Here is a 13,171-nt window from a genome sequence, read left to right as displayed (position 1 = left end):
AGGGGCACTTTCTCTGGGAGCTGCCTAAATGGGAACTCTGTTCGGATTCAGCCTGCGTTTCTGGCATGTGGCAGACAGTGGGTGGCTTGGCATGGCAGCACTGTTTGAGGGGATCTCTCACAGAGGGATGCACGCTTGGCTGGCTCAGTGTTCAGCAGGGACAGACCTGAACAGCTCAGCTGAGACTGGCATGGAAGTTAGCAGTGTGCCCACTCTGACAGAGGGTCCATTTGAAGCCAGGTACAGGCTGAGTTTCAGCAGCAGGCAAGAGGTCAATAAACCAGGGCCACAGAGCCAGCATGTCAGGGAGACCAGAGAGAGAGAGAGAGAGGGAGAGAGAGATAAAGAGAGAGAGAGAGAGAGATAGAGGAGAGAGAGTGACAGAGAGAGAGAGAGAGAGAGAGAGAGAGAGAGAGACAGGGAGAAACAGAGAAAGAAAGATACAGAGAGAGAGATAGACCCAGAGTCAATGCCAGCACAGAGAGAGAGAGAGAGAGATAGACCCAGAGTCAATGTCAGCACAGAGAGAGAGAGAGAGAGAGAGAGAGAGATAGACCCAGAGTCAATGTCAGCACAGAGAGAGAGAGAGAGAGATAGACCCAGAGTCAATGTCAGCACAGAGAGAGAGAGAGAGAGATAGACCCAGAGTCAATGTCAGCACAGAGAGAGAGAGAGAGAGAGAGAGAGAGATAGACCCAGAGTCAATGTCAGCACAGAGAGAGAGAGAGAGAGAGATAGACCCAGAGTCAATGTCAGCACAGAGAGAGAGAGAGATAGATAGACCCAGAGTCAATGTCAGCACAGAGAGAGAGAGAGAGAGAGAGAGCGAGAGATAGACCCAGAGTCAATGCCAGCACAGAGAGAGAGAGAGAGAGAGAGATAGATAGACCCAGAGTCAATGTCAGCACAGAGAGAGAGAGAGAGAGATAGACCCAGAGTCAATGTCAGCACAGAGAGAGAGAGAGAGATAGATAGACCCAGAGTCAATGTCAGCACAGAGAGAGAGAGAGAGAGAGAGAGAGCGAGAGATAGACCCAGAGTCAATGCCAGCACAGAGAGAGAGAGAGAGAGAGAGAGAGAGAGAGAGATAGACCCAGAGTCAATGCCAGCACAGAGAGAGAGAGAGAGAGAGAGAGAGGGAGAGAGAGATAGACCCAGAGTCAATGCCAGAACAGAGAGAGAGAGAGAGAGAGAGAGAGATAGACCCAGAGTCAATGCCAGCACAGACAGAGAGAGAGAGAGAGAGAGGGAGAGAGACCCAGAGTCAATGCCAGCACAGAGAGAGAGAGAGTGAGAGAGAGAGAGAGATAGACCCAGAGTCAATGCCAGCACAGAGAGAGAGAGAGAGAGAGAGAGAGAGAGAGATAGACCCAGAGTCAATGCCAGCACAGAGAGAGAGAGAGAGAGAGAGAGCGATAGACACAGAAACCGGGAGGGGTCTGTACAGTAATAATGGAGTGGGTCTGTCTGTACAGTAATGGGGAGGGGTCTGTACAGTAATGGGGGAGGGGTCTGTACAGTAATGGGGGAGGGGTCTGTACAGTAATGGGGAGGGGTCTGTACAGTAATGGGGGAGGGGTCTGTCTGTACAGTAATGGGGAGGGGTCTGTACAGTAATGGGGGAGGGGTCTGTACAGTAATGGGGAGGGGTCTGTACAGTAATGGGGGAGGGGTCTGTACAGTAATGGGGAGGGGTCTGTCTGTACAGTAATGGGGAGGGGTCTGTACAGTAATGGGGAGGGGTCTGTACAGTAATGGGGAGGGGTCTGTCTGTACAGTAATGGGGAGGGGTCTGTACAGTAATGGGGAGGGGTCTGTCTGTACAGTAATGGGGGAGGGGTCTGTCTGTACAGTAATGGGGGAGGGGTCTGTACAGTAATGGGGGAGGGGTCTGTCTGTACAGTAATGGGGGAGGGGTCTGTAAAGTAATGGGGGAGGGGGTCTGTACAGTAATGGGGGAGGGGTCTGTACAGTAATGGGGGAGGGGGTCTGTACAGTAATGGGGGAGGGGCCTGTACAGTAATGGGGGAGGGGTCTGTCTGTACAGTAATGGGGGAGGGGTCTGTACAGTAATGGGGGAGGGGGTCTGTCTGTACAGTAATGGGGGAGGGGTCTGTACAGTAATGGGGGAGGGGTCTGTACAGTAATGGGGAGGGGTCTGTCTGTACAGTAATGGGGGAGGGGTCTGTACAGTAATGGGGGAGGGGGTCTGTCTGTACAGTAATGGGGGAGGGGTCTGTACAGTAATGGGGAGGGGTCTGTACAGTAATGGGGGAGGGGTCTGTCTGTACAGTAATGGGGGAGGGGTCTGTACAGTAATGGGGAGGGGTCTGTACAGTAATGGGGGAGGGGTCTGTACAGTAATGGGGGAGGGGTCTGTCTGTACAGTAATGGGGAGGGGTCTGTACAGTAATGGGGAAGGGGTCTGTACAGTAATGGGGGAGGGGTCTGTACAGTAATGGGGGAGGGGTCTGTACAGTAATGGGGAGGGGTCTGTACAGTAATGGGGAGGGGTCTGTACAGTAATGGGGGAGGGGTCTGTCTGTACAGTAATGGGGGAGGGGTCTGTACAGTAATGGGGAGGGGTCTGTACAGTAATGGGGGAGGGGTCTGTACAGTAATGGGGAGGGGTCTGTACAGTAATGGGGGAGGGGTCTGTACAGTAATGGGGGAGGGGTCTGTCTGTACAGTAATGGGGGAGGGGTCTGTACAGTAATGGGGGAGGGGGTCTGTACAGTAATGGGGAGGGGTCTGTACAGTAATGGGGGAGGGGTCTGTCTGTACAGTAATGGGGGAGGCGTCTGTACAGTAATGGGGAGGGGTCTGTACAGTAATGGGGAGGGGTCTGTACAGTAATGGGGGAGGGGTCTGTCTGTACAGTAATGGGGGAGGGGTCTGTACAGTAATGGGGGAGGGGTCTGTACAGTAATGGGGAGGGGTCTGTACAGTAATGGAGAGGGGTCTGTCTGTACAGTAATGGGGGAGGGGTCTGTACAGTAATGGGGAGGGGTCTGTACAGTAATGGGGGAGGGGTCTGTCTGTACAGTAATGGGGAGGGGTCTGTCTGTACAGTAATGGGGGAGGGGTCTGTACAGTAATGGGGAGGGGTCTGTACAGTAATGGGGGAGGGGTCTGTACAGTAATGGGGGAGGGGTCTGTCTGTACAGTAATGGGGAGGGGTCTGTACAGTAATGGGGGAGGGGTCTGTACAGTAATGGGGGAGGGGTCTGTACAGTAATGGGGAGGGGTCTGTACAGTAATGGGGGAGGGGTCTGTCTGTACAGTAATGGGGAGGGGTCTGTACAGTAATGGGGGAGGGGTCTGTACAGTAATGGGGAGGGGTCTGTACAGTAATGGGGGAGGGGTCTGGACAGTAATGGGGAGGGGTCTGTACAGTAATGGGGGAGGGGTCTGTCTGTACAGTAATGGGGAGGGGTCTGTACAGTAATGGGGGGAGCTGTCTGTACAGTAATGGGGAGGGGTCTGTACAGTAATGGGGAGGGGTCCGTCTGTACAGTAATGGGGAGGGGTCTGTACAGTAATGGGGGAGGGGTCTGTCTGTACAGTAACGGGGGAGGGGTCTGTCTGTACAGTAATGGGGGTGGGGTCTGTACAGTAATGGGGAGGGGTCTGTACAGTAATGGGGGAGGGGTCTGTACAGTAATGGGGGAGGGGTCTGTACAGTAATGGGGGAGGGGTCTGTCTGTACAGTAATGGGGGAGGGGTCTGTACAGTAATGGGGGAGGGGTCTGTACAGTAATGGGGAGGGGTCTGTACAGTAATGGGGGAGGGGTCTGTCTGTACAGTAATGGGGGAGGGGTCTGTACAGTAATGGGGGAGGGGTCTGTACAGTAATGGGGGAGGGGTCTGTCTGTACAGTAATGGGGGAGGGGTCTGTACAGTAATGGGGAGGGGTCTGTACAGTAATGGGGGAGGGGTCTGTACAGTAATGGGGAGGGGTCTGTCTGTACAATAATGGGGAGGGGTCTGTACAGTAATGGGGAGGGGTCTGTACAGTAATGGGGGAGGGGTCTGTACAGTAATGGGGAGGGGGTCTGTACAGTAATGGGGGAGGGGTCTGTACAGTAATGGGGAGGGGTCTGTACAGTAATGGGGAGGGGTCTGTACAGTAATGGGGAGGGGGTCTGTACAGTAATGGGGAGGGGTCTGTACAGTAATGGGGGAGGGGTCTGTACAGTAATGGGGAGGGGTCTGTACAGTAATGGGGCAGGGGTCTGTCTGTGCAGTAATGGGGGAGGGGTCTGTACAGTAATGGGGGAGGGGGTCTGTCTGTACAGTAATGGGGAGGGGTCTGTACAGTAATGGGGGAGGGGTCTGTCTGTACAGTAATGGGGGAGGGGTCTGTACAGTAATGGGGAGTGGTCTGTACAGTAATGGGGGAGGGGTCTGTCTGTACAGTAATGGGGGAGGGGTCTGTACAGTAATGGGGGAGGGGTCTGTCTGTACAGTAATGGGGGAGGGGTCTGTACAGTAATGGGGGAGGGGTCTGTACAGTAATGGGGAGGGGTCTGTACAGTAATGGGGGAGGGGTCTGTCTGTACAGTAATGGGGGAGGGGTCTGTACAGTAATGGGGAGGGGTCTGTACAGTAATGGGGGAGGGGTCTGTCTGTACAGTAATGGGGGAGGGGTCTGTACAGTAATGGGGAGGGGTCTGTACAGTAATGGGGGAGGGGTCTGTACAGTAATGGGGAGGGGTCTGTCTGTACAGTAATGGGGAGGGGTCTGTACAGTAATGGGGAGGGGTCTGTACAGTAATGGGGGAGGGGTCTGTACAGTAATGGGGAGGGGGTCTGTACAGTAATGGGGGAGGGGTCTGTACAGTAATGGGGAGGGGTCTGTCTGTACAGTAATGGGGAGGGGTCTGTACAGTAATGGGGGAGGGGTCTGTACAGTAATAGGGGAGGGGTCTGTCTGTACAGTAATGGGGGAGGGGTCTGTACAGTAATGGGGGAGGGGTCTGTCTGTACAGTAATGGGGGAGGTGTCTGTCTGTACAGTAATGGGGGAGGGGTCTGTACAGTAATGGGGAGGGGGTCTGTACAGTAATGGGGGAGGGGTCTGTACAGTAATGGGGGAGGGGGTCTGTACAGTAATGGGGGAGGGGTCTGTACAGTAATGGGGGAGGGGTCTGTACAGTAATGGGGGAGGGGTCTGTCTGTACAGTAATGGGGGAGGGGTCTGTACAGTAATGGGGGAGGGGTCTGTCTGTACAGTAATGGGGGAGGGGTCTGTACAGTAATGGGGGAGGGGGTCTGTCTGTACAGTAATGGGGGAGGGGTCTGTACAGTAATGGGGGAGGGGTCTGTACAGTAATGGGGAGGGGTCTGTCTGTACAGTAATGGGGGAGGGGTCTGTACAGTAATGGGGGAGGGGGTCTGTCTGTACAGTAATGGGGGAGGGGTCTGTACAGTAATGGGGAGGGGTCTGTACAGTAATGGGGGAGGGGTCTGTCTGTACAGTAATGGGGGAGGGGTCTGTACAGTAATGGGGGAGGGGTCTGTACAGTAATGGGGAGGGGTCTGTACAGTAATGGGGGAGGGGTCTGTACAGTAATGGGGGAGGGGTCTGTCTGTACAGTAATGGGGAGGGGTCTGTACAGTAATGGGGGAGGGGTCTGTACAGTAATGGGGAGGGGTCTGTACAGTAATGGGGAGGGGTCTGTACAGTAATGGGGGAGGGGTCTGTACAGTAATGGGGAGGGGTCTGTACAGTAATGGGGAGGGGGTCTGTACAGTAATGGGGGAGGGGTCTGTCTGTACAGTAATGGGGGAGGGGTCTGTACAGTAATGGGGGAGGGGGTCTGTACAGTAATGGGGAGGGGTCTGTACAGTAATGGGGGAGGGGTCTGTCTGTACAGTAATGGGGGAGGGGTCTGTACAGTAATGGGGGAGGGGTCTGTACAGTAATGGGGAGGGGTCTGTACAGTAATGGGGAGGGGTCTGTACAGTAATGGGGGAGGGGTCTGTCTGTACAGTAATGGGGGAGGGGTCTGTACAGTAATGGGGGAGGGGGTCTGTACAGTAATGGGGAGGGGTCTGTACAGTAATGGGGGAGGGGTCTGTCTGTACAGTAATGGGGGAGGGGTCTGTACAGTAATGGGGAGGGGTCTGTACAGTAATGGGGGAGGGGTCTGTCTGTACAGTAATGGGCGAGGGGTCTGTACAGTAATGGGGAGGGGTCTGTACAGTAATGGAGAGGGGTCTGTCTGTACAGTAATGGGGGAGGGGTCTGTACAGTAATGGGGAGGGGTCTGTACAGTAATGGGGGAGGGGTCTGTCTGTACAGTAATGGGGAGGGGTCTGTCTGTACAGTAATGGGGGAGGGGTCTGTACAGTAATGGGGAGGGGTCTGTACAGTAATGGGGGAGGGGTCTGTACAGTAATGGGGGAGGGATCTGTCTGTACAGTAATGGGGAGGGGTCTGTACAGTAATGGGGGAGGGGTCTGTACAGTAATGGGGGAGGGGTCTGTCTGTACAGTAATGGGGGAGGGGTCTGTACAGTAATGGGGGAGGGGTCTGTACAGTAATGGGGGGGGTCTGTACAGTAAAGGGGGAGGGGTCTGTCTGTACAGTAATGGGGAGGGGTCTGTACAGTAATGGGGAGGGGTCTGTACAGTAATGGGGGAGGGGTCTGTACAGTAATGGGGGAGGGGTCTGTCTGTACAGTAATGGGGAGGGGTCTGTACAGTAATGGGGGGGCTGTCTGTACAGTAATGGGGAGGGGTCTGTACAGTAATGGGGAGGGGTCTGTCTGTACAGTAATGGGGAGGGGTCTGTACAGTAATGGGGGAGGGGTCTGTCTGTACAGTAATGGGGGAGGGGTCTGTCTGTACAGTAATGGGGGTGGGGTCTGTACAGTAATGGGGAGGGGTCTGTACAGTAATGGGGGAGGGGTCTGTACAGTAATGGGGGAGGGGTCTGTCTGTACAGTAATGGGGGAGGGGTCTGTACAGTAATGGGGGAGGGGTCTGTACAGTAATGGGGAGCGGTCTGTACAGTAATGGGGGAGGGGTCTGTCTGTACAGTAATGGGGGAGGGGTCTGTACAGTAATGGGGGAGGGGTCTGTACAGTAATGGGGGAGGGGTCTGTCTGTACAGTAATGGGGAGGGGTCTGTACAGTAATGGGGAGGGGTCTGTACAGTAATGGGGGAGGGGTCTGTACAGTAATGGGGAGGGGTCTGTCTGTACAGTAATGGGGAGGGGTCTGTACAGTAATGGGGGAGGGGTCTGTACAGTAATGGGGAGGGGGTCTGTACAGTAATGGGGGAGGGGTCTGTACAGTAATGGGGAGGGGTCTGTACAGTAATGGGGAGGGGTCTGTACAGTAATGGGGAGGGGGTCTGTACAGTAATGGGGAGGGGTCTGTACAGTAATGGGGGAGGGGTCTGTACAGTAATGGGGAGGGGTCTGTCTGTGCAGTAATGGGGGAGGGGTCTGTACAGTAATGGGGGAGGGGGTCTGTCTGTACAGTAATGGGGAGGGGTCTGTACAGTAATGGGGGAGGGGTCTGTCTGTACAGTAATGGGGGAGGGGTCTGTACAGTAATGGGGAGTGGTCTGTACAGTAATGGGGGAGGGGTCTGTCTGTACAGTAATGGGGGAGGGGTCTGTACAGTAATGGGGAGGGGTCTGTACAGTAATGGTGGAGGGGTCTGTCTGTACAGTAATGGGGGAGGGGTCTGTACAGTAATGGGGGAGGGGTCTGTACAGTAATGGGGAGGGGTCTGTACAGTAATGGGGGAGGGGTCTGTCTGTACAGTAATGGGGGAGGGGTCTGTACAGTAATGGGGGAGGGGTCTGTACAGTAATGGGGGAGGGGTCTGTCTGTACAGTAATGGGGGAGGGGTCTGTACAGTAATGGGGAGGGGTCTGTACAGTAATGGGGGAGGGGTCTGTACAGTAATGGGGAGGGGTCTGTCTGTACAGTAATGGGGAGGGGTCTGTACAGTAATGGGGAGGGGTCTGTACAGTAATGGGGGAGGGGTCTGTACAGTAATGGGGAGGGGGTCTGTACAGTAATGGGGGAGGGGTCTGTACAGTAATGGGGAGGGGTCTGAACAGTAATGGGGGAGGGGTCTGTACAGTAATGGGGAGGGGTCTGTACAGTAATGGGGAGGGGGTCTGTACAGTAATGGGGAGGGGTCTGTACAGTAATGGGGGAGGGGTCTGTACAGTAATGGGGAGGGGTCTGTACAGTAATGGGGGAGGGGTCTGTCTGTGCAGTAATGGGGGAGGGGTCTGTACAGTAATGGGGGAGGGGGTCTGTCTGTACAGTAATGGGGAGGGGTCTGTACAGTAATGGGGGAGGGGTCTGTCTGTACAGTAATGGGGGAGGGGTCTGTAAAGTAATGGGGAGTGGTCTGTACAGTAATGGGGGAGGGGTCTGTCTGTACAGTAATGGGGAGGGGTCTGTACAGTAATGGGGGAGGGGTCTGTACAGTAATGGGGGAGGGGTCTGTCTGTACAGTAATGGGGAGGGGTCTGTACAGTAATGGGGGAGGGGTCTGTACAGTAATGGGGAGGGGTCTGTACAGTAATGGGGGAGGGGTCTGTACAGTAATGGGGAGGGGTCTGTACAGTAATGGGGAGGGGGTCTGTACAGTAATGGGGGAGGGGTCTGTCTGTACAGTAATGGGGGAGGGGTCTGTACAGTAATGGGGAGGGGTCTGTACAGTAATGGGGGAGGGGTCTGTACAGTAATGGGGGAGGGGTCTGTACAGTAATGGGGAGGGGTCTGTCTGTACAGTAATGGGGGAGGGGTCTGTACAGTAATGGGGGAGGGGTCTGTACAGTAATGGGGGAGGGGTCTGTCTGTACAGTAATGGGGGAGGGGTCTGTACAGTAATGGGGGAGGGGTCTGTCTGTACAGTAATGGGGGAGGGGTCTGTACAGTAATGGGGAGGGGTCTGTACAGTAATGGAGGAGGGGTCTGTACAGTAATGGGGAGGGGTCTGTACAGTAATGGGGGAGGGGTCTGTACAGTAATGGGGAGGGGTCTGTACAGTAATGGGGGAGGGGTCTGTACAGTAATGGGGAGGGGTCTGTCTGTACAGTAATGGGGGAGGGGTCTGTACAGTAATGGGGGAGGGGTCTGTCTGTACAGTAATGGGGAGGGGTCTGTACAGTAATGGGGGAGGGGTCTGTCTGTACAGTAATGGGGGAGGGGTCTGTACAGTAATGGGGGAGGGGTCTGTACAGTAATGGAGAGGGGTCTGTACAGTAATGGGGGGGGTCTGTACAGTAATGGGGAGGGGTCTGTCTGTACAGTAATGGAGAGGGGACTGTACAGTAATGGGGGAGGGGGTCTGTACTGTAATGGGGGAGGGGTCTGTACAGTAATGGGGAGGGGTCTGTCTGTACAGTAATGGGGGAGGGGTCTGTACAGTAATGGGGAGGGGTCTGTACAGTAATGGGGGAGGGGGTCTGTCTGTACAGTAATGGGGAGGGGTCTGTACTGTAATGGGGGAGGGGTCTGTCTGTACAGTAATGGGGGAGGGGTCTGTACAGTAATGGGGGAGGGGTCTGTACAGTAATGGGGAGGGGGTCTGTACTGTAATGGGGGAGGGGTCTGTCTGTACAGTAATGGGGAGGGGTCTGTACAGTAATGGGGGAGGGGCCTGTACAGTAATGGGGGAGGGGTCTGTACAGTAATGGGGAAGGGGTCTGTACAGTAATGGGGAGGGGTCTGTACAGTAATGGGGGAGGGGTCTGTCTGTACAGTAATGGGGAGGGGTCTGTACAGTAATGGGGGAGGGGTCTGTCTGTACAGTAATGGGGAGGGGTCTGTACAGTAATGGGGGAGGGGTCTGTACAGTAATGGGGAGGGGTCTGTCTGTACAGTAATGGGGGAGGGGTCTGTACAGTAATGGGGGAGGGGTCTGTCTGTACAGTAATGGGGGAGGGGTCTGTACAGTAATGGGGGAGGGGTCTGTCTGTACAGTAATGGGGAGGGGTCTGTACAGTAATGGGGAAGGGGTCTGTACAGTAATGGGGAGGGGTCTGTACAGTAATGGGGGAGGGGTCTGTACAGTAATGGGGAGGGGTCTGTACAGTAATGGGGGAGGGGTCTGTACAGTAATGGGGAGGGGTCTGTCTGTACAGTAATGGGGGAGGGGTCTGTACAGTAATGGGGGAGGGGTCTGTCTGTACAGTAATGGGGGAGGGGTCTGTACAGTAATGGGGGAGGGGTCTGTCTGTACAGTAATGGGGGAGGGGTCTGTACAGTAATGGGGAAGGGGTCTGTACAGTAATGGGGAGGGGTCTGTACAGTAATGGGGGAGCGGTCTGTCTGTACAGTAATGGGGGGGTCTGTACAGTAATGGGGAGGGGTCTGTACAGTAATGGGGAGGGGTCTGTCTGTACAGTAATGGGGAGGGGTCTGTACAGTAATGGGGGAGGGGTCTGTACAGTAATGGGGAGGGTCTGTCTGTACAGTAATGGGGAGGGGTCTGTACAGTAATGGGGAGGGGTCTGTACAGTAATGGGGGAGGGGTTGTGTGTACAGTAATGGGGAGAGGTCTGTGTGTACAGTAATGGGGGAGGGGTCTGTGTGTACAGTAATGGGGAGGGGTCTGTACAGTAATGGGGGTGGGGTCTGTACAGTAATGGGGGAGGGGTCTGTGTGTACAGTATGGGGAGGGTCTGTACAGTAATGGGGGTGGGGTCTGTACAGTAATGGGGGAGGAATCTGTACAGTAATGGGGAGGGGTCTGTCTGTACAGTAATGGGGGAGGAATCTGTACAGTAATGGGGGAGGGTGGGGTATCCCCCTGTCCTGTATAACAGAGAGCAGGAAGCGGGGCTGGGTCCGAAGCCCGGAAATGGGAGTTGCGGCAGAGGGTCCCTGCTCTGGGTCCCCCTGTCCGGGCCGGGATGGACTTTGCCTTCCCAGTGACTCCGAGCAGAGCCAGCCTGCGGTCAGGAAACTTCCAGCTCTGGGCTCCTCTCCCCTGCAGTCCCAGCCCACCACATCGTCCCCGACCCTCACCCACCCCGAAGTCCTGAAGTCACCCGAAAGTGGTCCCCTCTGGCCTGATGCCCTAAACCTTTGCTCCAACTGCAACAACTGCTCATAAATCCAGTCAAAAACAGACGAACAAAAAAAGTTATGATTCCTGAGGAAAACTTGGAAAAAAATCTAATTTTTCCTTGTTAAACGCACAGTTGACGGAATCAAAGTCTGTTCAGCGGTTTGGATTAGTCTCCACCAGACCCACCCTGTCTGAAGATGCCCTTTCAAATGTAACAATTAAACAAAATACACACCAAGTTTCTCTGTAATCCGAGTCACTCACGTTGCTGGATCGGGGACATAAAACTCCACGGAAAAGCCGAAGTAGCTGCCCTGCGGTCCACTGTACACGCTGGGACTGAGAGGAATCCAGGTTGTAGGCGAGGGATCGAGAGCACAGCACCAGCGCCAGGGAGCAGTGCAGTAAACCGGCCAGTGGCCGTCCATCCCCAGCCGCCGAGCTCATCGCTGCTCGTTGCTCCAAGTCCCGGACTCAGTGACACACTCCGTCCTTCATTCACAGTCACACTCCGGAACAGCCGCCAAATCCTGAGCACTCACTGAAAGGAAAAGATTTTGAAAAAAAAAAGGGTGTTCTTGAAAACATGAGGTCATTTGGGAGAGGAGGGGTTTGCAGAGTGTGGAACAAAGTTGGCTGCTCCTGGCTGAGTTTGAATTGTGCCAGCCCCGTCTGTTACAACACCCACAACTGTCTTTCACTTTAGTATTGGAAAAGTTCAGGAATGCTGCTGCTCAAATATGTACATGATCAGGGATCCCTGTTGTGCCGGCTTCTCCTCTCTCTCTATCTCTCTCTCTCTCTCTCTACAAGGTGCTGAACTCTCTCCACTGACGGGAGACAGACTGTGGGCAGAGCTGGTCAGGAAACGCTGGTCAGGAAACGCACACAAGTCTCTCTCCCGAGTTCTGACACACACACACACACAGCGTCCAGGAGAGGTCACTGCTTTCTCAAACTCAGACTCGCTCTCTCCAACCGGATGTCCAGGCACTGACTCCGCAACACCGACCCCATTCAGCACCGACTGCGCCCCCCGCCCCCCACCCCCCAAACTGCCCTCCGACCGAGCTTTGACCCAACTCTCTCCAGGACTGGTGCCCGGTCTCACTCACTCTCTGGGAGGGTGCACCGCTCGGCCCAAGGCGGAGGGGGAACGAGGAACGCCACAGATAAAAGGCTTGGTGCGCGTCCCTCACGACATCACACGTGGAGTCAACCCAAGGGCTTGAAGGTCCCAGTGTGGGGGACATGGGGAGAATGATGGACAGGGAATGGAACCAGGGGCGTCTCTGCACACAGAGAGACAACCCACACCCCTCACTGTAACACACTGATATACCCCCACACCCCTCACTGTAACACACTGATATACCCCACACCCCTCACTGTAACACCCTGATATACCCCACACCCCTCACTGTAACACACTGATATATCCCACACCCCTCACTGTAACACCCTGATATACCCCACACCCCTCACTGTAACACACTGATATACCCCACACCCCTCACTGTAACACACTGATATACCCACACCCCTCACTGTCACACCCTCATATACCCCACACCCCTCACTGTAACACACTGATATACCCCACACCCCCTCACTGTCACACCCTCATATACCCCACACCCCTCACTGTAACACACTGATATACCCCACACCCCTCACTGTAACACCCTGATATACCCCACACCCCTCACTGTAACACACTGATATACCCCACACCCCCTCACTGTCACACCCTCATATACCCCACACCCCTCACTGTAACACACTGATATACCCCACACCCCCTCACTGTCACACCCTCATATACCCCACACCCCTCACTGTAACACACTGATATACCCCACACCCCTCACTGTCACACCCTCATATACCCCACACCCCTCACTGTAACACACTGATATACCCCACACCCCTCACAGTAACACACTGATATATCCCACACCCCTCACTGTAACACACTGATATACCCCACACCCCTCACTGTCACACCCTCATATACCCCACACCCCTCACTGTAACACACTGATATACCCCACACCCCTCACTGTAACACACTGATATACCCCACACCCCTCACAGTAACACACTGATATATCCCACAC

At 54.7% G+C, this 13,171-nt stretch overlaps 1 protein-coding gene across 1 annotated transcript in view; it reads right to left on the bottom strand.

Annotated features, from left to right (window-relative positions):
- LOC140471350 (integrin alpha-5-like) overlaps positions 1 to 11,912 on the bottom strand; it is a 276,546-nt gene extending 264,634 nt beyond the window's left edge. The window contains 2 exon segments of the mRNA XM_072567381.1: positions 11,316 to 11,389; positions 11,391 to 11,912. Coding sequence (XP_072423482.1) covers positions 11,316 to 11,389; positions 11,391 to 11,498 — 182 coding nt within the window. The 5' untranslated portion in view covers positions 11,499 to 11,912.
- Positions 11,913 to 13,171: the final 1,259 nt, after the last annotated feature.

Source organism: Chiloscyllium punctatum, chromosome X (genome assembly GCF_047496795.1).
Source record: "Chiloscyllium punctatum isolate Juve2018m chromosome X, sChiPun1.3, whole genome shotgun sequence".
NCBI classification, from domain to species: domain Eukaryota; kingdom Metazoa; phylum Chordata; class Chondrichthyes; order Orectolobiformes; family Hemiscylliidae; genus Chiloscyllium; species Chiloscyllium punctatum.
Note: the sequence above shows the minus strand (reverse complement) of the source record. Positions and strands in the feature narration are given on the sequence as shown.